The 27,307-nt window shown below is 45.0% G+C and overlaps 1 protein-coding gene across 2 annotated transcripts in view; it reads left to right on the forward strand.

The window, feature by feature from the left end:
• FANCM (FA complementation group M) overlaps positions 1-27,307 on the forward strand; it is a 166,802-nt gene that overhangs the window by 91,304 nt on the left and 48,191 nt on the right. For both annotated transcript variants that reach the window (XM_074996151.1, XM_074996152.1), the window contains 3 exons: positions 1,098-1,282; positions 4,169-4,375; positions 8,346-8,580. In XM_074996151.1, the coding sequence (XP_074852252.1) occupies positions 1,098-1,282; positions 4,169-4,375; positions 8,346-8,580 (627 nt within the window). The remainder of the gene's footprint in view (positions 1-1,097; positions 1,283-4,168; positions 4,376-8,345; positions 8,581-27,307) is intronic.

Genomic DNA, 27,307 nt, shown 5'->3' on the forward strand with positions numbered 1-27,307 from the left:
TTTTCGGTCCTTGGCTGCAGCAATCAACATATTATAACATTACTAAAAACAAAGTTTATACTTTCTACAAAATAACAGTTCACCTGCAGCATTAGAATGAGTAAACGAGCACTACAGACAATGCAATCTTTTAAGTTATATGACTCTCTGAAGAAATATGGGCAGGATATAGCCATGTGGTAGGTAAAGCAGAGCATTTAGATAGCAGACTGACGACTGCATCTTAGGGACTTGCCTATCTGGCAAGTTGTTATACAGCAAGCCAAGACATGAATCTACAACACTTACAAGTCCTGGTAAGCAGCTTAGTGTATTGCTCTGTTACTCATTGAGTTGAGAGCTCACCCAGGAAGCCCAAGTTGCAAACTCAGCAATGAGATCTAGTAGTAACTGACAAGGGATGTTGGTACCTAGACTTGTTACTCAACAAAGATATTTATCCTGATTTATCTCTTAAACCTCATGTTTCTGTCCCCCATGCTGTGCATGAATCTTTCATCTGTATCTTGAGTTTTTATTGCTAGGAAGTCATTCTTACTTGCCCTTTTCCACCTAAGTTTTGTTACCTCTTTTGCAAAGTAATTATATATTTGGATCTGAAATTAGATAATGGATTTTTTTGTTGCATGACCAGGTCTCAATTTTATTTTGAGGCATCTGCCAAGATCCCATGTGGGCTTTATAAAGAAATAAATTGTAACAACAAAGGTGACTTAGGGACAAGGAATTCTCAGTGCAGGGCCCTCTGTGGGATCAACATCCAGAGCAGAGCAGTGTTTGTTCTCTCTGGTGTGTTCCATGGATTGACTGTATCCTTGCCATAGTGAATGAAGAGAGTTTTCTTTTTTAATAGGTTGGGAAGCTTGTAATTATTATTTTTCTCAATATTATGTGCAACTGGATGGCTTTGTGCTCCTAGCACAAATGGGATGGAAACGCTGTGTAAATCAAAATTAAATGGAATCCATTGGGGTACGATTTTATCCTTAATGATGTGGTGTGCTCTCTGAATGACCAAGGGGTGATATGACCCTGTATTTTTTATTTATTGTGAATATAAAATGCTTTTGTAGCTCACTTATTTTTTTCTTAAACAGATAAAAACACATCTGAAACCAAATTTAGGGACACCAGAGTTATGATCTTCTCCTCATTTCGAGACAGCGTCCAAGAAATTGCTGAAATGCTTTCTCAGCACCAGCCAGTTGTCAGAGTAATGACCTTCATTGGCCATGCCACAGGGAAGAGTGTGAAGGGCTTTACACAAAAGGAACAACTTGAGGTAAAGACTTAATCAGGCTATTTGAGAAGGCAGGTGTTGAGAGTGTGATTGTGCTAATACATATATTGCATAGCAATGACTCTGTATTTTAAGTTCCATTAGGAAATTGCTGTGATATGTGAACCACTGTGGCCTCAGGACTTTAAGCCGTGAACTGGAGAAGGTTCAGAGGTGCATATGATTTTACAGGGATCCTCTGGATCAGATAAAGGTTGAACCTCTCTAGTCCAGCAGCATCAGGACTGGACTGGTGCCAAACAAGATAATTTGGTGCACCAAATGAGGTCAATATTGTCTAGCAGCATTATCAGCATTATTATTCTGCTGTTTACGGGGCTATTAGAAGAGATTTTGAGGTAAGTTACAGCTTAATAACATCACAGAAAACTGAGAGCCAGGACTGGGGGCTATGATAAGTGGTCACCTGGCTAACTAAAATCAATGCCAGATTACAGATGCTGCTGGATGAGAGTGTTCTGGACTAGACAGGTTCAACCTGTATACGCATAGTAGTTCCCCAAAGGGTGGCGTGCGTGATCACTACCAAGATCCAATTGCTCACCAGTCGTTGCTGTCATCATAAAATGTAGGCATGGAAATTATTTGAGGATTTAAGCATCTATACTAAAAATTATGTTCTTACAGTCTGGGAGTTGAGAGAAGTCACCAGGAAGTGATATACCTCACACATGTTCATTTCAGGCAAGAGGTAACATGCTTTCTTTCCTCTCTCTGGCCATAAGTATCCTGTCTCCCAATGGGTGCCTATTTTCCTAATCAGTAGGGAGGTACCTTGTTTATGGTATGTAGGAATGCAAAGAAACACACAGGACTTTTCACTGAGGAGCTATTCTAACAGTATGCTTTATGAAAGGAAGTCACAGCCAATCCGTCTGTCAAATGGTGGAAGGATTTTGAGTGAGCAATAGTCTATAACACGTGAGTAGTTAGTTAAGTCTAAGCTCTAGAATACTTGTTATGATTTTATTTGATACGTAACAGTTTGTTTTCAATAATTCTCCAAGCTACTACTTACCTCTCTGTGTTATTTTAAATAAACTTATACGTCACTTCTCTATAAACCTATCTAAGTAGGTTAAGTGTGTTAACTGGAGCAGTGACCTGAGGTGAAAGTGTGGTAAGTGAGGATGTACTGTTCTTTGGAAAGAGCAGATTGGAGAGTACTGTGGATGTCTACGGATCAGGATCTAGCTGCTCCAAGGAGATGACTGGAGCTCAGGTGTAGTGATAGTGTGGAGCCTGCTTAGACAAAGGAGGAAGGGAGAGCGTGTGTTGCCTGTGGGCCTTGGAAACTGGCCCCCCAGCATACACAGACAAAGCTTCTTTGCACTAAAGTCAGGTGAAATGAGAGGCCTCTCATCCCTGGGAAATTTCACATCCACTTGCAAAGTATTTTTTTTTCAGATCATCTCACCAAAAATAAATGAATTTAAAGAGAAAATTTTGCATTTAATAATTTCGATGTATGATTTCTTTTTAAAACAATATGCAGTATTTGAAAAGAATAGAAATGTATGTGGTGTGAACTGTGATGGGGTTCAGGGGTCCCCAAGCTCTGCACCCTGTCCGCAGGCAGGAGTGACTCTCACAGCAGGAGAATTATTAGCCAACAGGGCACAGCATCGCAGAGAGGTGTTAGTACAGCAGGCAGAGACAGTCAGCCCAATCCCTGTTGGGGAGAGGAGGCCCCACGGGGCCCTTGGAGCCAGGGCCTTGCCCCCTCCCTTGTCTGTCTCTCTCCCAGCCCAGACTAACTGCTTTCCAACTCCCAGTTCCAATTCAAAGCCCAGAGGCTCCACCTCCTCCTTTGTCAGCAGTACAGAGGTGTCATCTGGTCACCTTTGTTACCCTCAGCAGGAGCCCCACACCCTCTGTGAGCCACACACGTACAAACACCTGTCCCCTCACGCCACATGAACTGAACACAGTCCTGTTCTCTCTAATTTTTCGTATTTATAAAAGATACACCCTAAAATCTTGACTTAGTGGAGTAGCAGAAGTACATATTTGTAAAAATGGGAAACTGATTAGTAGGCGTTGGTTGGTTTTGTGTATGTGGCAGTTGAAATCTGGATAAGGTATGAAACTCCTCTGATACTGTATTTCAGAATAGAATAACATTGGTTATACTAAAATCAAAAACAACAACAACAAACAAAACCCCAAGCAGTCCTGTAGCACCTTAAAGACTAATGGTTTTATTTTCTGATGAGCTTTGGGGGTAAGACACTTCATCAGAATTTGGAACAAAAATCAGACTACAGGATGTATGTGTATATATGTATAGTGAAGAGGGGAGGGGAGGAAAATAGTGGGGGTCAGTAAATATTGGTTATACTGATACATACAGCATGTGTTAGTCATCCGTTTGAAGTGGAGTACTTAACTGTTTTGGGTAGTAACAGAGAGGAAGCCGTGCTAGTCTATACACTATCAAAACAAAAATCAGTCAAGTAGCACTTCAAAGACTAGCAAAATAGTTTATTAGGTGAGCTTTCGTGGGACAGACCCACTTCTTCAGACCATAGGCAGACCAGAACAGACTCAATATTTAAGGCACAGAGAACCAAAAACAGTTTTTCTGATTTGTCCTCCTTGCTTACTGTTTTTGGTTCTCTGTGCCTTAAATATTGAGTCTGTTCTGGTCTGCCTATGGTCTGAAGAAGTGGGTCTGTCCCACGAAAGCTCACCTAATAAACTATTTTGCTAGTCTTTAAAGTGCTACTTGACTGATTTTTGTTTTAACTGTTCTGGACGGAGGTAAATTGTGCTTCTATAGCTTTTAGAATAGCTAAAAAATACTCACCAGATTGAGAATTTATTTGGGACAGTAGAGACTTTATGTGTGTTTTAATCCATTTTTAGGTGGTAAAACGCTTTCGTGAAGGTGGCTATAATACACTAGTATCTACATGTGTAGGAGAAGAAGGTTTAGATATTGGAGAAGTTGACCTTATAGTCTGTTTTGATGCTCAAAAAAGTCCAATTCGACTTGTGCAGCGAATGGGTCGAACCGGGCGCAAACGACAAGGCAGAATTGTTGTCATACTTGCAGAAGGACGGGAAGAACGGGTGAGTTAAGAAATCTTTCATTGTAGTCCAGTCAAACTCTTCAGTCACATCACTTATGCTCACAAAACAAGTTTGTTCAGGTTCATTAAAATCCTGGGGAGCCTGATAATGGTGATGAGCTCTTTGCATTAATAATTCAAATGTCCCGTTCTGGATTTGCAAATACACTTTGGGAATCCTCCTGCATATTCACATTCTAGAAACTTTGGAACTGTGGAATTTTAGTACTTCATGCTTTCATCTGAGGGTGTTTTGGCTTTTTTTTTTCTCCAGTCTTAAGTCTTTCAAACCCTCTGTGTCAAGTAAGTAATGATCCCTATGATTCAAATAGATGAACTGAAGCACATAAAGCACAAAAGTGTCATGAGGATAGTGTCAAATAGGCCTTACTGACATCAGTAACCTTGTGATAAGAACCTTACAACAGCAGTGCTTAGTATCAGGTTTGAGGAGATCTGCATGAATGGAAATTTCTTGTGACTATCAAAGAGCTTGATACTATTTTAGTCCACGATGTTATGTTTGTATCTGGCATAGATTGTGAGCTTGCAGAGATTTAATTCCCACACAAGGCGGAGATCTGATTCTCTCCTGTTAAAGAGTTTTTCTCAGAAGGATGTAATATCTGAAATGAAGAAGGTGGGCTATATAATTTTTAAGTATCATAAGTGGGTATTTAGTTGGCCACCCAGAAAATCTGCCTGATTGCTGTACATATTTAAAAGCTCCCAGTATATGGGATGCTAATGTGGACCTTTGCTGAAGCTCCTTTTGAAGTTGTTGGATTCTTGTGGTCTTCAGGTTATTGTATGGAAAGCTTTGAGGTAGAGGTTTCTGATCATACATGTGGAAGCTTTAGATACCATTTTAGCACAAGTATCAGAGAGGTAGCCATGTTAGTCTGTAGCTTTGAGAACAACGAGAATCTTGTGGCACCTTATAGACTAACAGATATTTTGGAGCATAAGCTTTCATAAGCATACATGAAGCGGGTCTTTGCCCACGAAAGCTTATGCTCCAAAATATCTGTTAGTCTATAAGGTGCTACAAGGCTGCTTCTTGTTCTTATTTTAGCACAGACACTCATACAACCCTTTTGGACAGGAGCTACGAATGGTGAGAGCAGGGAACAAATTCTCAGGTGTACATCAAAGATTTTGAGGGCGGTTATAAGTGGATGCGCGTGGAAGCTCAACCCCATAGGTTCTAAAGAAAAATAAATTACTCAGGAAGGTTGTCAGACTACTCCTTACAGATTTTTAAAGGGGTATGCTGGCCTTCTAACACAATGTTTATTTCCTTAAATAGATTTTCCTCTTTAAAAAGTGTCACCTAACATAAACTTCTCACAAACTGTGTGATTTAGGAACTGAATGAGTTGGCATTCTTCACTTCTAAGTTGTCTTTTCAATTACAGTCCAAATAAGTAGAGACCAGAATTGGTTGACCACTGATGACCTGTCTTGTCTCATACTGGTCATATTAGACAGATGTCTGCATCACAGAGGCAATCCCTTATTAATTGGCATGGTATCGGACTTCTCTTTTCATACTTAATAATAAAAACAAAAGAAATAATAGTATTGTTACGTTTTACACAGAAGCTTCAGCTTGTTTGAAGAAAAGGTTATATAGATTTTTATGGTTTTAAGCCTCATAATTTTGCACAACTGGGAAAATGTAAATAGCTAAAAATTCTTAAGCAGATATTATTCAGAATTTGAAATATAAAAACCTAATTCAGCAAAGTCTAGTCTTATTGTGTCTAACTTTGACTGTAAACTTCAGGCAGGGGCTCACTTGTGCTGTCTCTCTCTCAAGTGATAGAACCACTTTTGAGATTAAGTACACAAAATTTACATTCTTTATAATGTTGGTATATCTTCCTTGTCTTAATCATATGGCATTCTCAGACATTTCTGTGTTGTTGTTGTTGTTGTTGTTTTTTTTTCAGTGCTCTGTATTATGCTCTAAAGGGTTTCCATAAATTAATTTATTGAGCCATCTCCTCATCTAATTTAACTTGCCTGTGGTAAATAAGCAAGAAGTCAAGAAAGAGTTGGGAAGAAAGGAGTGGCAATCTTTTTGTTTTGGTCCACTTCCATTCACTCTCCAGGCCCCCTTCCCCCTCCACAAAAAAAAACCTCTCATGGTGTGGATGTGCTTATCTGCGTAACCAGGTAGCCTGATAATTGTCATCTATGTCCTCGTCCTCAAAAGGGGTCAGATTATGACCCCTTACTGACACCTCTGTGAACCACTTACTCACACAACAGCAACGAAGGGTCCTGTGGCACCTTATAGACTAACAGAAAAGTTGTGAGCATGAGCTTTCGTGAGCACAGACTCACTTCATCAGATGCTGGTCTTGGAAATCTGCAGGGCCAGGTATAAAAAAGCCAGAGCAAGGATGGGGATAACAAGGGTAGCTCAGTCAGCAAGGGTGAGGCTTATTACCAGCAGTTGATCTCCACCAAGGGAGGGGAAGCTGCTTTTGTATTTAGCCAGCCATTCAGTCTTTGTTTAAGCCTGAGCTGAGGGCGTCCAATTTGCAGGTGAATGGTAGCTCAGAAATTTCTCTTTGAAGTCTGGTCCTGAAATTTTTTTCTGTAGGATAACTACATTTAAGTCTGCTACTGTGTGGCCTGGGAGATTGAAGTGCTCTCCTATGGGTTTTTGTATATTGCCATTTCTGATATCTGATTTGTGTGCGTTTATTCTTTTACGTAGAGACTGTCCAGTTTGTCCGATGTATATAGCAGAGGGGCATTGCTGGCACATGATGGCATAAATTATATTGGTAGATGTGCAGCTGAATGAACCCACGATGGTGTGGCTGATCTGGTTAGGTCCTGTAATGGTGTTTTAAAACCTCTACAGCGCATCATCGAGGATTTATAACCCTTCCTGGACAATGATCCCCCACTTTCACAGCCCTTGGGAGGCAGACCAGTCCTTGCCTACAGACAACCTGCCAACCTGAAGCAAATCCTAACCAGCAACTCTACGCCACACCACAGTCACTCTAACTCAGGGACCCATCCATGCAACAAACCTTGTTGCCAGTTCTTCCCGCATATCTACACCAGCAACACCACTACAGGACCTAATCAGATCAGCCACACCATCGTGGGTTTATTCAGCTGCAAATCTACCAATATAATTTATGCCATCCTGTGTCAGCAATGCCCCTCGCTATATACATCGGACAAATTGGACAGTCTCTACGTAAAAGAATAAACGCACACAAATCAGATATCAGAAATGGCAATATACAAAAACCCGTAGGAGAGCACTTCAATCTCCCAGGCCACACAGTAGCAGACTTAAAAGTAGCTATCCTACAGCAAAAAAATTTCAGGACCAGACTCCAAAGAGAAATTTCTGAGCTACCATTCACCTGCAAATTGGACGCCCTCAGCTCAGGCTTAAACTAAGACTGTGAATGGCTGGCTAAATACAAAAGCAGCTTCCCCTCCCTTGGTGGAGATCAACTGCTGGTAATAAGCCTCACCCTTGCTGACTGAGCTACCCTTGTTATCCCCACCCTTGCTCTGGCTTATTTATACCTGGCCCTGCAGATTTCCAAGACCAGCATCTGATGAAGTGAGTCTTGCTCACGAAAGCTCATGCTCAAAACTTTTCTGTTAGTCTATAAGGTGCCACAGGACCCTTCGTTGCTGTTACAGATCTAGACTAACATGGCTACCCCTCCGATACTTACTCACGCAAGTAGTTCCACTGAGTGCAGCGAGGCTATTCATGTGAGTAAAGGATTCACAATCTGGCTTTGATATGTGGCATCAAATTTGACTAGTATTCTTCTGTTTTTGCAACATGTGTTTGCGGACTCAAAAAATATAGTGTCTAACAAACATTTAAGTAGTTTTTTAATATTTTGAGTGCCCCTTTAATTCTCATAGTTATAAGATTAAACTGTCCAGTAACAAATGTCTTATTTCTTTTCCAGACTTATAATCAAAGCCAGTCCAACAAAAAAAGTGTTTACAAAGCAATTTCAGAAAACAAAATGCTTCACTTTTATGAGCAAAGTCCTCGTATGATTCCTGAAGGAATAAACCCAAAGTTGCACAAAATGTTTATCACTCCTGCCATATATGAACCCAGTAATTCAAAATCACTTTCCAAAGAGAGAAGATCTGGCTCCCTCCATGAGAAGTCCGCTCTCTCTTCCATGAGCACAAGTAAGATTATGATTTCTTATATGTATTGTATAAGTTGATGTCTTGGCTGCATTATGGTACTGAAACATGCACAAAACTGTTCGTAAGTGGTGGGGCATTAGGAGTAAGTATATATTATAACTTTTCAGTTCCAGTATTATGATGAGACCACTTGTTTATATACAAGCTCCAATTATTTCAGCATCCTTAAATGCTACTTGTTCCAATCGTGTGTATAGTGTGAATCAGCTACTACTCTAATTTCTCCTTGATGGAATCTCCCAAGTGTTTGCTGTGTCTTTTATAGGTAGTGTTGCATCAAAATGTTTTTGCATCTTCAGAAGGCTCTGTAACTTGAGCAGAAATTTTCTTCACTAATTTTAATAATATGAACAAAACAGCAGAAAATTTACCGCATATTTTAACAGCTAACTACAGATGGAATGCTCCATGTCTGTATAGCTCTTATTTCAGTGTGGAAAAACAGTTGGGTCGTAGAGCTGGCCATAGGGATCATAGATTCCTAGGTCAGAAGAGACCATTGGGGTCATGTGATATGACCTCCTGTATTATACAACTTTAGAATTCCCCTAAAATAATTCCTAAAGCAGATAGTTTTAAAGAAAAACATCCCATCTTGATTTTAAAATTCTGAAAACACCTCGGTAAATTGTTCAAATGGTTACATACTCTCATTGTTAAATTGTGTCTCACTTCCAGTCTAGTATCAGTTTACAGCTGTGGTGTCATATTACACCTTTCTTTCCTTAAATTGAAGAACCTGTTTATTAAATGTGTTCCCCCTATAAATACTTGAAATATTTTATAGTTCCTTGGGCCAGTCCTCATTTTCCTGTTTGGTAAAAAGAAGGGACTCTCAGAACTGATAGGAATAACCAAAGGAATCTTCTGTCATGGTGGAAAAGGTAATGGTGTGGTCAGCACCACAACTTGTCTCCAGAGACTTGCTTGTTCTACCACTTGCAATTAGGTTAATCCTAAAGATTTTTACAATATAATCGAGCCCCTTCCCTTCATCCCTCCTGCTCCAAAAAGTTGATGATTCATCCCTGGAAGAAATTTGTAACCTATTGGAATGAGCCAACTTAAAGGAAAATGCCAGTGAACTCTAGCACTGCATTACTGGGCTTTTGAAAAATTATATGAACAGAATAAATCTATAAATACCTCCTAAGCCCTTTTCTCAAAGAAAGATGGAGTTTTGTAAATGTTTACTTGGAAGTAGATTCTGAGATCAAGGAATTTGATATATTTTAATGTGGAAATCTTTTGCTGGGCTTTTCATAGGCCCTTGATTTTCATTTTATTGGATTCAATTTCTTGTTTAAGATGCATGTTCCTTTATGTATTTTATGTGTTTTATTGTTCAGAAATTCCCATGCCATCACAAGCACATTAAAGCATGTTATATGTCCCTTAAAGGAATTCCCTGAGCGTCCAGGGAGATTGAAGTGTTCTTGTACAGGTTTTTGTATGTGACCATTCCTAATGTCTGATTTATGTCCATTTATTCTTTTACATCGAGACGGTCCAGTTTGGCGAATGTAAATTGCAGTGGGATAGTGCTGGATGTAATTCAGACATCAGGAATGGTCACATACAAAAACCTGTAGGAGAAGACGTCAGTCTCCCTGGACACTCGTAACAGATTTAAAAGTAGCAGTCCTACAACAACAACAAAAATTCAAAAATAAACTGCGGTAAGAAATTTCAGAGCTGCAGTTCACTTGCATATTTGATTCCATCAGCCATGGAGTCAACAGAGACTGGGAGTGGTTGGCCCATTACAAAAGCAGTTTCTCCACTCTTGATGTTCACAACTCCACGTTAACTGCTGATAATGGGCCACATCCACCCTGACTGTATAGATCTTGTCAACTCTGGCCCTCTCCTTGACTGAGATTCTCTCTTCAAATGCTCCTCTGAAACACCCCCCACTCATGCATCTGGTGAAGCAGGTCTTTGCCCACAAAAGCTTGTGCTCCAAAATATCTGTTAGTCTATAAGGTGCCACAGGACTTGTTTTTTATGAGGAAAGAAGCTTAATTTTTTCATGGCTTGGTTTCTTAACTAACTTCTGAGAAGGCCTGTAAACAAGAGAACTTGGTAAAACTTCCAAACACTCTTACAAACTCTGCTCCCTCCAGCTCCATCTTGTTTCCATCCTTTTGCCTATGATAGGCTTAGGTGTCACTTTGTAGAAAACGTACAATTAGCCACTTTAGTAGAGCTGCCGCTTTCTCTACATTCCACTCCTGCAGAAAGCCTAGCTCTCACAAATTTACCTCCGAGGCCCTGTCTATATTGGGAATTTGCTGGGCTTCCAGCAGCTGACAGTCAGCTACTGTGGTGCTGCACTGTTGGAACTGATGACTGCTTGAGGAACCATAAGGACTTGGGAGAGGAGAGAGATTCTTTGTTGTTACCAGCTTCCTGGCAGCAGTTAGAGCTGAAAAGGAAGGGTAAGTGTTATTCACTCAATGGAAGAGGAAGATAGTTTTTGGGGTAAAATAAAATAATTACAAGCCAAGGAATTATTTTGTTTGGGATCTTTCACATCAAGAAATACTGTCATAGAAAAACCTGTCTTCCTTCCATTTTGACCTAGACACTAAGAAGATTAAGAGCCTATGGAAGGGTTTAGATTTTAACACTGATCTCTACAAATTGCAGGCATTCCTCAAAGACTTTTGTGACTCAAACTGCTCTCCATAAGATTGATACAGAATTTTTTTTAATTAGGTTATTTACACTGCCTCCATCCCTTTGTCAGCTCACCAGCATGGCTATTTAAATGGGTTACCCTTTTCTAAAAATACATTTTAAAAACTCTTTTAAACACTTTTGTTGAGCTGTTGATTTCCTAACCTGGCTTTTTGTCAAAATGTGAAGTTTGTTGCAGCAGAGTGTGTTACTTTTGAGCTTGCTCTGAATTGTGGAGTCATAACTGGTAGTAAAGGGTTATTTGGCTTTCCATTGAAATAAAATGAAAACTGCTGATGGAGTAAAACCTTTTTGTGCTTGTCACTGGGGTGATTGCATTTGTGACTGAATAGTGTGAAGTAAACTATAAAGTAAACTAGTGTGAAGTAAACTGCTTTGCTTTGTTTGAGTACGGACACTTGAGGATGAGGTGCAGGGTCAGATGTGCCTGATTGAGTGGGAGATGCATGGGGTCAGCCAGAGTCTGCACGGGAGATACTCCCTAACAATTAGTCCCTGCCTCCCATTCTCTGCAAAAAAGACACACACACACCTTGTTCCATACTTCTCCCACCCATACTCAACAACCTCCCAAGTTCACACCCAGGCTTCTCCCCTTCTCATGTCATGACTTCCCCAAGCCTTTGCACTGCTTCTGAATGAGGGCAAGAACTATGCTTCTGTGCTGCTGTTTAAATGAGTTACTCAAAAGTCTATAAAGATGCTAAGAAGTTAGAGCTGTTTGGCAGGAAGGTATATTCTTCTTCGAGTGTCCCCGTGGGTGCTCCACCATAGGTGACGGCTTGGCCGGCGCCGCAGATCGGATCTTCCAAGCAGTCTCTGCCGGACCGCGCATGCGCCGGCACGCGCCGCTCCCTGGCGCGCTCCTGGCCATGTGCGCGATCCGGTCCCCGCCAGTTCCTCTCAACCGCCGTCGGCTGCAGACGGAATCCGACTAGGCTAAAGCCACATAGCGTATTCAACGACCTCCGACCATTCTACGACCAGTGGCAAAGGATCACCACAGACAAATGGGTGTTGGAGATCATAGCCACGGGGTACGCCATCCCCTTCCAGTCGCTCCCGCCGCCGCGACCCCCGCCCAAGCCCCACCCCCAGGAGGCCTCCCATGTAGCCAGGCTCAGGCAGGAGGTGGCCCACCTAGAGTTCATAGGGGCGGTGGAAAAGGTGCCGGAGCAACTGCAAGGGAAAGGGTTCTACTCTCGGTATTTCCTGACGGAGAAAAAGACAGGAGGCTGGAGGCCCATCTTAGACCTTCGTGGCCTCAACAGGTATCTGCGCAAGCAACGTTTTCGGATGATCACTATTGCCTCCATCCTTACAGCACTGGACGATGGAGACTGGTTCGCAGCCCTCGATCTACAAGACGCGTACTTCCACATAACCATTCATCCGGCTCACCGACGTTTTCTCCGGTTCATGGTGGGCAACGAACACTTCCAATACAAGGTCCTACCGTTTGGCCTTTCCTCGGCCCCCAGAGTCTTCACCAAGACCTTGGCAGTGGTGTCAGCCTACCTGCACAGACAGGGGGTGTTTATTTTCCCGTATCTGGACGACTGCCTGCTCAAAGGGACCTCGAAAAGGGAGGTTCTCCGCATGATACGCGTCACAGCAAACACGTTCTCCGCACTTGGCCTGGTTATCAATATGGCAAAATCAAAGATAGACCCCTCACAGGACATAGAGTTCATAGGGGCTCGCATAAACTCAGTCTCGGCGAGAGTATACCTTCCAGAGGCTCGCTTTCGAGCCATCGGTTCCCTCGTGCAGGTCATCACCTTCAGCCCTACGGTGCCGGTCTTGATGTGCTTGCAGCTGCTGGGCCACATGGCAGCGGCTACGTTTGTGGTACAGAACGCCAGGTTGCACATGCGCGGCATGCAACATTGGCTGGCAAGTGTATACAAGCCGGCAGTACACACCGTTCACAGGGTGGTGTCGCCCCCACCTGGGGTGCGCGAATCCCTGCAATGGTGGGTAAACCCCGGGAACTTGCTAACAGGGGTACCCTTCCATCAGCCGCAAATATCGGTTTTCCTCACTACGGATGCCTCCCTCATAGGGTGGGGAGCGCACATGGGCGAAGAGGTGGCTCAAGGACTGTGGTCACCCACGGAACAGTCTCTGCATATCAATGTTTTAGAGCTCAGAGCAGTGTTCAACGCCTGCAAACACTTTCGAGACCGTATACAAGGCAAAGTCGTCGGGATCAGTACAGACAATACCTCCACCATGTTTTACATAAACAGGCAAGGAGGAGCTCGATCCCGTACCTTATGCGCGGAAGCAATCCGCCTATGGAACTGGTGCATCGCCCACGATATAATCCTGAGAGCCTCCTACTTGCCGGGCACGCACAACGTGAAGGCAGACCAGTTGAGCAGACGTTTTGCGCTCACCCACGAGTGGCAGATCCGTCCCGATCTACTACGGCCCATTTTCCACGCATGGGGGTTTCCCCAAATAGATCTGTTTGCCACTCAGCACAACAAACAGTGCCCACAATTCTCCTCCAGAGCAGGGCTGGGCCGGGGGTCCCTGGGGGACGCGTTCGCGATCCCGTGGGGAGGCCCCCTGCTTTACGCGTTTCCCCCCGCAGTGCTGATCCACAAGGTTCTGCAAAAAGCCAGGAGAGACAAGGCTCGGATGATCCTGATAGTCCCAACATGGGATCGCCAACCATGGTTCCCCCTACTCCTGCGCCTGTCGGACCGCCCACCGATGCCTCTTCCGGTGGCGCCGGACCTGCTCACGCAAGCCCAGGGGTCCATAGTGCATCCGCACCCCCAAAGCCTGTGACTGCAAGCGTGGCTAATCCATGGCTCAGCTCCCTAGAGAGCACATGCACAGTGGAAGTACAGCAAGTCCTAGAAAGTAGCAGGAGGACTTCCACTAGGAAAACCTACAAACAAAAATGGACTTGCTTCATGGCTTGGTGTTCTACCAAGCAGCTGGCCCCCCTTTCGGTGCCTATACCTACAATTCTAGAGTATTTACTGGACCTCAAGAGAGCAGGACTCTCGCTATCCTCGTTAAAGGTCCACCTGGCCGCCATCTCGGCGTTCAGACATGAGGAGGGAGGGCACACGGTGTTCGCCCACCCTATGGTTACCAGGTTCCTCAAAGGGTTGGTAAACCTATACCCCCCTCGGAAACCGATTCCACCTTCGTGGAGCTTGGACCTGGTGCTTACCACACTCATGGGACCACCGTTCGAGCCCTTGGCCACGGTTCCCCTTCGCCTCCTTACAGTAAAGATGACCTTTCTTCTTGCAATTACGTCAGCCCGTCGGGTGAGCGAGCTTGCGGCAGTCATGGCAACGCCACCCTGTACTGTCTTTTCCAAGGAGGCGGTAACCATACGGCTGCATCCAGCCTTTGTTCCCAAAGTTTCTTCCGAGTTTCACATCAATGAACCTATTGTTCTACCCTCGTTCTATCCAAAGCCTCATAACTCCAGCGAAGAGGCGCGCCTACACCTCCTGGATGTGAGGAGGGCGCTAGCCTTCTACGTAGACAGGACCAAGTCCTTCCGAAAAACGGATAGACTCCTGGTCTCCCTCGCTCCCAAATCTAAAGGAGAAGGTCTCTCATCGCAGAGAATCTCAAAGCACATTGTATCCTGCATAAAAATGTGCTACGAGCTCAGAAAGACTCCTTTGTCGGCCACTCCCAGGGCTCATTCCACCAGGGCGGTGGCAGCATCAACAGCCTTTTTCAAGGGCGTTGCATTGAAAGACATTTGCAGAGCGGCGACCTGGTCATCCTACGACACGTTCGCCAAACATTACGCCCTTCACAGGGTATTCCAAGAGGATACCCGTCTCTCTGCAGCGGTCCTCTCGGGGACCAGCTGCACATAATCCGATTACCCGCCACCTATCTGGGTTACTGCTGGGTAGTCACCTATGGTGGAGCACCCACGGGGACACTCGAAGAAGAAAGAGAAGTTACTCACCGTAGTAACGGTGGTTCTTCGAGATGTGTCCCCGTGGGTGCTCCACTTCCCGCCCATCCTCCCCGCTTCGGATCTCTGTTAGTGTTTTGCAGGGGCAACCGAGGCGGTTGGTCGAGGAACTGGCGGGGACCGGATCGCGCACATGGCCAGGAGCGCGCCAGGGAGCGGCGCGTGCCGGCGCATGCGCGGTCCGGTAGAGACTGCTTGGAAGATCCGATCTGCGGCGCCGGCCAAGCCGTCACCTATGGTGGAGCACCCACGGGGACACATCTCGAAGAACCACCGTTACTACGGTGAGTAACTTCTCTTTCCTCGTCTACCCTATTATTGAGAATGGCAAATTACGCGGCACACCTATCAAACCACAACTTTGACAATTACTCCAGACTTACTCCCCTCATGGATTCACTCCCGGAAGACAAGAAGCCGGTGTTAAAGGCGATTGTTCAAGAGGGCTATGCAGTGTCGCGGATGGGAGTCCAGATTGCCCTGGATGTGGCGGACACAGCGGCACGTTCAACAGCTACAGCAGTGGTCATGCGTAGGGAATCCTGGCTCCAGACGTCTGGTATCCCCAGGGACCTGCAGGCGAAGATCGTGGATCTGCCCTTTGATAAACAAAAGCTGTTTGCGGACTCAACCGACTCGGTCCTCCACTCCAGCAAGGACTCGAGGGCCACACTTAGAACCTTGGGCATTTATACTCCCCCATACAAGAAGAAGAAATTTTATCCTCAGCAAAGATGCTACGCTTACCAACCACAGCGTGCTCAATATCAGCGAGGCTATGACCAAGGGCGCCATCAACAGCAGCAGCAGTACAGAACTCCCAGGCGACGTTCTCAACAAAGCCGTACACCCTCGGGGCAGGCCCAAAGACAACAAGTTTGACGGGTATGTCGGGGGCTGCACTATCAACACCATCGCTCAATGCCACTCTCATCCCATGTTCCATCATCGCCTCAAACCATTCCACTCCCAATGGCAAAAGATCATCACGGACAGATGGGTGCTAGAGATTATAGCCACGGGTTACATGATCCCCTTCCAGTCACTTCCACCGACGAAGCCTCCCGCCAGGCCTCATCTCAGAGACGCTGCCCACGAGGCGAGGCTCAAGCAGGAGGTGGATCACCTTATATTCATAGGGGTGGTGGAAAGAGTGCCGGAGCAATTCCAGGGGAAAGGTTTTTATTTACGCTACTTCCTAACAGAGAAGAAAACAGGAGGCTGGAGGCCGATCTTTGATCTATGGGGCCTCAACCATTACTTGCGCAAGCAACGCTTTCGGGTGATCACAGTTGCCTCCATACTTATGGCACTGGACAATGGAGACTGGTTTGCAGCCCTCAACTTACAGGTAGGTAGGTAGGCAGGCATCCTTCAGTCTGCGTAGACTATGGATCGCGCCCTTTAAAGTTTCAATTCAGGACTTCATTTACAGCGTCTATTGTGACTGTGAAGACCCACACGAGAGTGACAGTCCTTGCTGCATCTCTTGCAGATGTAGCGGATGTCTGGCAAGTCCTTATTGTGCTTTCTGTGCGCTCGCTTCTCCTCTGCTAGCTGTCTGATCTTCATCTCACCCTTCTGAAGGCCCTTGTGTAACCCCTGCCTCCATCTGCTGCGGTCATCTGCTAGTTCTTCCCAGTTGTCCAGCTCGATGTCTACCTCTCTGAGGTCTCTCTTGCAGATATCTTTGTAGCGCAACTGGGGGCGTCCAGGAGGTCTTTTGCCAGAGTCAACTTACAAGATGCTTACTTTCATATCACAATCCACCCAGCACATAGACGCTTCCTCCGCTTCACGGTCGGCAGGGAACATTTCCAGTACAGGGTTCTTCTGTTCGGCCTATCCTCAGCTCCCAGAGTTTTTACCAAAACCCTGGCAGTGGTATCAGCCTACCTGCACAGACGGGGGGTGTTTATTTTCCCATATCCGGACGACTGCCTGCTGAAAGGGGTCTCAAAGGCAGAGGTCTTACGCATGATACGGGTCACCATGGACATGTTTACTTCGCTGGGCCTAGTTATCGACCTCGCCAAGTCAAAGACCAAACCCACACAAGATATAGAGTTCATAGGGGCACACGCAAACTCTATCACAGCAAGAGTATACCTGCCCCACGCCCGCTTACGTGCCATCAGCTCACTGGTGCAAGTCATGACATACAGCCCCACGGTGCGGGTCCTAACGTGCCTACAGCTGTTGGGCCACATGGCGGCAGCGACGTTTGTGGTACAGAATGCCAGGTTGCACATGCGAAGCCTGCAGCATTGGCTGGCGAGTGTTTACAAACTGGCATCCCATACTGTCCACAAGGTAGTGTCGCCCACGACAGAGGTGTGCAGATCCCTAGCGTGGTGGGAAAATCCCAAGAATCTGCTGTGGGGGTGCCTTTTCACCAACCACAAATTTCTATTTTTCTTACTACCGACGTCTCCCACATAGGATGGGGAGCGCACGTTGGCAGCAAGGTGACGCAAGGGCTATGGTCCCCTGTGGAACAGACACTGCACATAAACATACTGGAGCTCAGAGCAGTGTTCAACGCGTGCAGACATTTTCGAGATTATCTGTATGGCAAAGTAGTCGGGATCAATACCTCCACTATGTTCTACATCAATCGACAAGGAGCAGCACGATCCCGTGCACTATGTGCGGAAGCAGTCTGATTGTGGAACTGGTGCATCGCCAACAACATAACGTTGAAAGCCTCGTACTTGCCGGGCGCTCACAACATGAAGTCAGATCAGCTGAGCAGGCGCTTCGCACTCACGCAGGAGTGGCAGATCTGCTCCGACCTGCTACGGCGCATATTTCGTACATGGGGGTTTCCCCAAGTCGATTTGTTTGCCTCCCAGTACAACAAGAAGTGTCCCCAGTACTGCTCCAGAGCAGGAATAGGGCGGGCGTCCCTGGGGGACGAATTCATGATTTCATGGAAGGGCCCCCTACTTTACGCATTTCCCCCCACAACGCTTATCCACAAGGTTCTGCAGAAAGCCAGAAGGGAGAGAGCTCGCATGATACTCATAGTCCCAGCTTGGGACCAGCAACAATGGTTTCCCTTGCTTCTGCGCATGTCGGATCGCCCACCACTTCCCCTACCGGTGGCGCCGGACTTACTCACGCAGGCTCAGGGGTCCATAGTGCACCCGCACCCTCAGGGTCTGCGTCTACAAGCATGGTTAATCCCTGGCTCAGCGCCTTAGAGAGCACATGTACGGAGGGAGTACAACAAGTCCTGGAGTGTAGCCGAAGGACGTCCACCAGGAGGACTTATGAACAGAAATGGACTCGATTTACAGCCTGGTGTTCCGCCAAGCAGTTAGCTCCCCTTGACGTTCCTATAACCGTAATACTAGAATACCTATTGGACCTCAAATGAGACAGGCTTTCTCTATCCTCGCTAAAGGTCCACCTCGCTGCTATATCAGCTTTTCGGCATACAGAGGAAGGGCCCACTGTATTCGCCCACCCTATCATCACAAGGTTCTTGAAGCAGCTGGTAAACCTGTACCCTCCTCGAAAACCGCTTCCACCGTCGTGGAGTTTGGACTTGGTGCTCAGCACGCTATCAGGACCACCCTTCGAACCATTAGCCACGGTACCCCTCCGACTCCTTAGGATGAAAACAACCTTCCTCCTTGCGATTACGTCAGCCCGCAGGATGAGCAAGCTCGCAGCAGTGATGGCAACGCCACCCTGCACAGTATTCTCAAAGGGGGTGGTAACCTTACGCTTACACCCAGCCTTCGTTCCAAAAGTTTCCTGAGAGTTCCATCTTAACGAACCAATAGTTTTACCCGAAGCCTCACAGCTCCAGCAAGGCGGCGCACCTACATCTCCTAGACGTGAGAAGGGTGTTGGCCTTCTACATAGACAGAACTAAGTCCTTCTGGAAAACGGACAGGCTTCTAGTGTCTCTCGCTCCCAGGTCAAAAGGGGAAGGCCTCTCGTCACAGAGAATTTCAAAGCACATCGTGTCCTGTATAAAAATGTGCTACGAGCTTCGAAAGACCCCTTTGCTGGCCCCACCTAGGGCTCACTCCACCAGGGCAGTGGCGACGTCAACAGCCATCTTCAAGGGCATCGCGTTAAAAGACATATGCAGAGCGGTGAACTGGTCATCCTACGACACCTTCTCCAAGCATTATGCCCTACATCGGGTATTCGAGGAGGATACCCATCTGTCGACAGCAGTCCTCTTGGGGGCAAGCTGCACATGAATCGATTTACCCACCTCCTTACTTGGGTTACTGCTGGGTAGTCACCTATTGTGGAGCACCCATGGGGACCACTCAAAGAAGAAAGAGAAGTTACTCACCTGTAGTAACGATGGTTCTTCGAGATGTGTCCCTGTGGGTGTTCCACCACCCGCCCATCCTCCCCGCTTCGGAATCTCTGTCTGATGTTTTTAAGGAGCATCCGAGGCGGTTGGTCAAGGACCTGGCGGGGACCGGATCGCGCACATGGCCAGGGGCGCGCAAGGGAGCAGCGCGCTTCGGTGCATGCGTGATCCAATAGAAAATGCTAGAAGAATTCCAATCTGCGGCGCCGGGCGAGCCCAACACCTATTGTGGAGCACACACGGGGACACATCTCGAAGAACCATCATTACTACAGGTGAGTAACTTCTCTTTCTCCACCTTTGGTGTTCATAGCCATCCCAGGTAAGCCACTTAACAGACGCTTCCAGTTAATATCAGAGGGGTAGCCGTGTTAGTCTGGAACTGTAACAGCAACAAAGGGTCCTGTAGCACCTTATAGACTAACAGAAAAGTTTTGAGCATGACCTTTCGTGAGCACAGACTCACGTCATCTGATGAAGTGAGTCTGTGCTCACGAAAGCTCATGCTCAAAACTCTTCTGTTAGTCTATAAGGTGCCACAGGACCCTTCGTTGCTGTTCCAGTCAGTAATTTCCCTCCCCCCTTCTGTTCTGTGCAGCTGATCTGTCAGTTTGCATTGTTTGTTTGCATCTCTCCCGGAGGCTCTGAGTGTGACCCCCAGCCCCTGCGTGTGGGGGTTAAGCTGTAGGAGCAGTTTGGGGATGAGGGTCTTTTCCCCACCACAACTCAGATCAACTATAATAAAATAATTAACGATAATAAACATAGTGTTATTAATGTATTTTCCCTTCTATGATAAATAATATGAATATATAAATATGAGGGAGCACAATTTTATATTCGTGCATCAGGTGCAAAATTAGCTAGTTACGGCACTGCTTTCCCCACAAGCCCCACTTTTTGGAATTACCTTGGGTCACCATGTCTTCCTGAATTGTCAGAATGGGTCCCCATCTGGAAAAGGTTGAGAACTGCTGTATTATAGGCTAGTTACTACTGTTTTGAGAAACCTATTTATTCTATGCTGAACAATATGTCATGGAGGAATGAAAATACTAGTGAAATAACATTTGGCTGCTTGGTCTTGTTGCAAATCTCACTCTCCCTTATGTCTCCTAACACCCTCCCTTTTCCCCAGTCACAGCACATCTGTTTGTATAGTGTCATCTGCCAGTGCTTTCACTTGAGACCCTGGTGCTGCTAACAATTGTACAGGGGAACTAATGTCAATAAAGGGAAATACTTCAAAAATGAGCCTGATGTAGACAGGATTGTGATTTCTGATTAATTTCTTACGGGATCTTGATGGCCACATTGCTAGGTGTTGCAGACCAAATGACTCATCGATCTTCACTTGTCCTGGTCTGCCGCCATGTTTCTATAGCTGTTAGTTTTGATACTAAATTTGGTGATATTGATTCATTCATTGATGCTCATAAACATTTTTATAGATGTGAAAAGACAATTCTACGTTTAAAGTGCTTCAGGAGCTAAAATGTTTGCTATTGATAGAGCCCTGCATGGATACGAAATTGGTACCTGCATCTGCAAAAAGGATACATGGAGGTGGATACTGAGGAATGTAAAGCAGATATCTGCAGATATGCAGGGTTCTAGCTTTTCAGAAGGCTGTAAATGGACTTAGCAGGGAGCTCATTGAAACACTACTTAGCTGCATTCACACTACCTCCCTGCACATTCAGTTTGAAGGTAAAACCATGCTGACCTGTAATAGCATAATGTTGTTCAAAGGGGAGTTACAAAAACTCAGTGAAGCTTAACTCCAGGAAACCTACCTGAATGTTTGGCTTCTGAAAGCAAATTAAAAAGTGTTCCAGGAGTTCTTTTCAATGTTATGTTACTTGCTGACAACATGCATGAAGGATTTGGGGGTCCTTTTGATACAGTATCCCACAATATTCTTTCCCATAAGTTAAGGGAGTATGGATAGGATCCATGGACTATAAGAGGGGTAGAAGGCTGGCTTGACAGTCAGGCCCAATGGGTAGTGGTCAATGGCTCAATATCTGGATCACAGTCGGTTTCAAGCAGAGTGCCTGAAGGCTCAGTTCTGGGGCTGGTGTTGTTCAACATCTTTGTTAATGACCTGGATGAGGGACAGGATTGCACCCTCAGCACTAAGCTAGGGGGAGAGGTAGATACATTGGAGGTAGAGAGAGGCTCCAGAGTGACCTGGATAAATGAAGGACTGGGCCAAAAGAAATCTTATGTGGTTCAACAAGGAGAATTGTAGAGTCCTGCACTTGGGAGGGGAGAATCCCAAGCATTGTTATAGGCTGGGGACCGACTGGCTAAGCAGCAGTACAGTGGAAAGGGACCTACAGGTTATGGTGGATGAAATGCTGGATGAGTCAACAGTGTGCCCTTGTAGCCAAGAAGGCTAATGGCATATTAGGGTGCATTAGGAGGAGTATTTTGAGCAGATCTAGAAAAGTGGTTGTTCCCCTTTGTTTGGCACTGTTGAGGCCACAGCTGTAGTATTGTGTCCAGTTTCAGGCCCCCCAGTATAAAAAGGATGTGGATGTTCTGGAGCAGGTTCAGTGGAGGGCAACAAAAATAATTCAGGGGCTGGAGCACATGACCTGTGAGGATAGGCTGAGGGATCTGGGCTTGTTTAGTTTGCAGAAGAGAAGACTGAGGAGTGATTTAATAGCAGCCTTCAACTTCCTGAAAGGGAGCTCTAAAAAGGATGGTGAGAAACTTTTCTCGGTGATGTGAGATAGCAGAACAAGGAGCGATGGTCTGAAGTTAAAGAGGGAGAGGTGCAGGCTGAACATTAGAAAAAACTACTTCACCAGGAGGGTGGTGAAGCACTGGAATGCATTGCCTAGAGAGGTTTTTAAGTCCCAGCTTGACAAGGTCCTGGCTGGGATGACTTAGTTGGGGCTGATCCTGCTTGAAGCAGGGGGCTAGACTAGATCACCTCCTGAGGTCCCTTCCAGCCCTATGATTCTATGAATCGGTAATGTTGTATTTTGGTCCAAACATAATTTTCTGGTGGGCTGGACATCAGAGGTTCATTTTGGTTAATGGCAAAATCTTTGGAATAGCTTCCTAAGCGTTAAGCATTCTCATCTGTTTGAAGATGCAAGTTAAGAATCAGGGAATGCTGGTGCACATTCCATCTCAAGATTGTGCTCTGAAATACACTCTGCACTTCAGAACAAACAGATATATATGACCCCTTCCGTCTCTAGATATGGTGGTTAGCAGCAGCGGTGAGGATCTGTGGGCAGTGTTTGAGTCTGCAGCGCCTCTCTTGGCTTATCCATCCAATATTGGATTTGCATGGTCGATTGCAATAACAGCGTGTCAGTCTATTTCCAAATCCTTGAGTCTGAGAGTTTTCCCTTCTAAGATGAAGGTCTTTTTTCCGTGGCTTGCACATAAACTATTGAAGGATGATTTGCCTTGTCATAGCAATCATCTCCAGGTGTTTGGATCTGATGGTGTAAATTCCCAGGATTTTGGATCAATGTTGAATTTTTTTCATAGTGTTTTTGCTTCCATCTATATGATGGATCTACGTTGCAACTGTTTGCAATGAACAGTGGAGTCAAACAAGGGTGTGTTCTTGCCCCTACCCTCTTCAGCACAGTCTTCTCAGTTTTACTAAATTGCACATTTCAAAGCTCACACAGGGATGTATTTCTCAATGCAAGATTAGATGTCTCTCTCTACAACCTGGCAAGACTCGAGGCCAAAACTAAGGTTGAAAGTCCTCATTACGGAGCTCCTCTTTCCAGATGATGCAGCTCTTGTTGCTCATAGTGAAGACACGCTGAAGTCACTGATGGATTCTCTCTCCAAAGCTTGCAAGTTGTTTTCCCTTGACATAAGCATGAAGAAAACTGTTGTATTCACTCAAGGTATACCTCAGCGACCCAATGTAATTCTGGATAACAGCCTGTTAGATGTGGTTCAGCAGTTCTGTTACCTTGGATCTACTGTCACCACAAACCTATCCATGGACAAAGAACTGAACATCAGAATCTGGAAGGCAGCTTCTATTTTTGGCAGACTTATGAAATGAGCATGGAACAATCCTAAACTGACAATGAAAACAAAGATACTGATCTATCAGGCATGTGTATTGAGTATCCTGCTATATGGTTCTGAGGCATGGACCACCGACTCGAACCTGCAGAAAAAATTGAATAGCTTCCATCTTCACTGCCTCCGCAAAATTATGAATATCAACTGGCAAGAGAGAGTTTCAAATGCAGATGTCCTGTCACGATCTGGAATACCCAGCCTCATAGCAATCCTCAACAGCAGAAGACTACTATGGCTTGGTCATGTGAGAAGAATGGGTGGTGAATGTCTTCCCAAAGAAATCCTTTTTGGTGAACTGTCCTGTGGGTTGAGAACAAGAGTAAGACCAAAGCTAAGATTCAAGGAAACATAAGATCATGAGAACATAAGAATGGCCATTACTTGGTCAGACCAAAAAGTCCATAAAGCCCAGCATCCTCTCTGCTGACAGTGGCCAGTGCCAGGTGCCCAAGAGGGGTGGACTGAAGACTATAATCTAGCGACTTGTCTCCTGACATCCATCTCCAGCCTCTGACAGCGGCCACAGGCACCATTCCTACCCCCAGCTAATAACCTTTTATGGGCCTAACCTCCGCTAGCTCTTCTTTGAACTCTCTGATAGTCCTAGCCTTCTCAGCCTTGTCCGGCAAGGAGTTCCACAGGTTGACTGTGCACTATGTGAAAAAGAACTTTCTTTTATTAGTTTTAAACCTGCTACCCATTAATTTCATTTGGTGTCCTCTAGTTCTTATATTATGGGAACAAGTAAATAACTTTTCTTTATTCACCCTTTCCACACGACTCATGATTTTATGTACCCTATCATATTCCCCTCTCGGTCTCCTCTTTTCTAAACTGAAAAGTCCCAGTCTCTTTAACATCTCATATGGGAGCCATTCCAAGCCCCTAATCATTTTAATTGCCCTTTTTTGAACCTTTTCTAATGTCAAAATATCTTTTTTAAGGTAAGTAGACCGTATATGTATGCAGTATTCAAAATGTGTGCATACCATATTTTTATAAAGAGGCAGTAAAATATTCTTTGTCTTATTTTCTATCCCTTTTTAAATAATTCCTAACATCCTATTTGCTTTTTTGACTGCTGCTGCACACTGTGTGCGTGTTTTCAGAGAACTGTCCACGATAACCCCAAGACCTCTTTCCTGATTAGTTGTAGCTAAATTAGCCCCCGTCATACTGTATGTATACTTGGGATTGTTTTTTCCAAAGTGCATTACTTTACACTTATCCACATTAGATTTCATTTGCCATTTTGTTGCCCAATCACTCAGTTTGGTGAGATCTTTTTGGAGTTCTTCACAGTCTATTTTGACTATTTTGAACTATTTAGTGTCATCTGCAAACTTTACCGTCTCACTACTTATGCCTTTCTCTAGATCATTTAGCAGATTATATTCACTTAATTAAATAACAAAGTTTTTAATTGAGCTCAGAAAGATTGTATCTTAATGTGTGTTCTATTTGTCCTCTTCGTGCTACAACAATAGAAAAAGGTTTTAGAGAAGATTTATTATTCCTGTTGAGAAATCGTTAACAAAAAGGCAGATCTTTGAACAAAGGGTAAATGTCACGGGAAAATAACGTTAAGTTGTAAACAATCTCTTCGTTCAGGATGAAGTCGCTATTCGCTCATTTTAATTTCACTGCTTGTGTTACCTTCACAAGTTTATGCCCTACAGAAAAATGAAGTGCCTTACCCAGTGGTGCCTGGAGGTGTTGAAGTGCATCAAGTGTGACACAGAACTGAGTGCCAGCCTCAGGGCAGACTGTTAAAAACCAGGGCACAAATCAGCCAACTGCACTACATGTAAACTCCTCAGAGACTTTATTAAACTTAACACAAAGTCATAGACAGTCCCTTGGGATACTCCAGTTTGTCTTGCCACCCAAGTGAGCATATCTTTGTGATTGAGGGTCTCTTACACCAAAAATCACAGGAATATTCTTGTTCTTCCTAATCCCAAAGGATCAGTCGCTTGCTTCAGGTCAGTTATACTTCTGATCTCCTACCGAAAACAGCGCTTGTCGCCAGTCCCACAGTACATTATAGTAAAATGTATTAAAGAAGAAAAGGAAATTAAGAGTGTTATTGACAAGTTAAAACAAGCAAGCTGACATGTACATGAGTTACATGTATGTGTTTTTCCTTTCTAGCTGACTTTGGCTAAGCAGCTGGGCATTTGTTACTTATTCCTAGACACACCTTCCTCTTCTCCCTCCCCCATTCCCAAGCAACATAGAGAAAGCTAGTTCTTTTTGTTTCTGGTTTTTATTCCTCCTCTGCCTTGTGCTCTGAGCTATAAACTCAGCTGATGAGGAGTACACTTACGTGACTCCTCTTCATAGAGAGGAGAGCAGAACAACGATCAGAGCCATAAAGTTAGAAGGGCCCGTAAGTGTTATCTAATATAGCCTCTTGCCAAGATGCAGGATTTGTTGAGTCTAAACCATCCAAGAGAATTGTCTGTCCAGCCTTCTGAAAACCTCCAGTGAAGGCGCTTCCGTGATCTCCATAGGCAGTCTGTTCTTTTGTCCTTCTGCTCTTAAAGTTAGGAAGTTTTCCTGAGATTTCATCTAAATCTGCTATGCTGTCTCTTGAACTAATTGCCTTTTCTCCTGTCTTTAGTCCTTCAGTCGATGGGTACTCAGCTTGCATGTAGGGAGTTTCCAGTTACAAAATCCAGCTATAACCCATCTGGTATTGATGGGTCTCCTTTTCTGGGAGAGGTGTAACCATTTTTGTAGAAGAGCGGCTCTTCACAGTAATTAATGCTGCTGGTCAGTTTCCCAGGTCCCACAAGTGAGGGTGAGCTGGGAATCAGCCTGTGGAAGGGAACAGGGAACTGGGGGCAACCTGGCTCCCCTCTGTTCCTTGGAGCCAGGAAGCTAGCCAGGGCTCATGCTCTGCTTAGTTTCCTGTCTCTGCAAGCAGAGTGGTCCCAGGAGCCAGGCTGCCGTCTGGTTCCCAATTCCCCACCACTCCGGAGACTAGGAAGCTGCTCCTGTCAGGGGTGGCAGCCTTACTCGTGGCTACTCTCCCACAACAGGAAACCACACCCGTCTCTCAGCTGCCGCCCTTGACAGCAGTGGCTGCTACCCTGACAGGAGCAGAAAACCTCTCCTGTCAGGGATGGCAAGTCAGGTTGCTGGCCCTGAGAGGAGCATTTTCCCTGCTACCGTCAGGGATGGCAGTCACGTTAACCTGATACATGCACAACTTCATTGCCTGTATCTCAAGGGTTTACTTTATAGGGGAGTCTTGAGGTCTGAGTTTTAAATGGATCCTGAAAGAAGCGAGGAACTAATGTGCCTGCTTCCCCTGTACCATTGCATTTTTGTTTTTAGGGTGGTGGCTTTTGCTTAATATCTTAAAGCCATGTTTACATGTATTCTGGATAGCAAATAACAAGACTAGTAAACAAAACGTAGAGATCCTATTTCAGTTTCATTTCCTTCATGTTTTGTAAAATGAAAAGACTTAGGAGTACAGAGCTTGTATTTTGCCTGCAACTTTAGATATTGAGATGCATTCAGAACAATTGAATTCTTATTGGATGATAGTTTAACAGTCGGAAGGAGTTAGAAATATAAGATACAGCCTCATTTTGAGT

This window comes from Carettochelys insculpta, chromosome 6 (genome assembly GCF_033958435.1).
Source record: "Carettochelys insculpta isolate YL-2023 chromosome 6, ASM3395843v1, whole genome shotgun sequence".
Classification (NCBI taxonomy): domain Eukaryota; kingdom Metazoa; phylum Chordata; order Testudines; family Carettochelyidae; genus Carettochelys; species Carettochelys insculpta.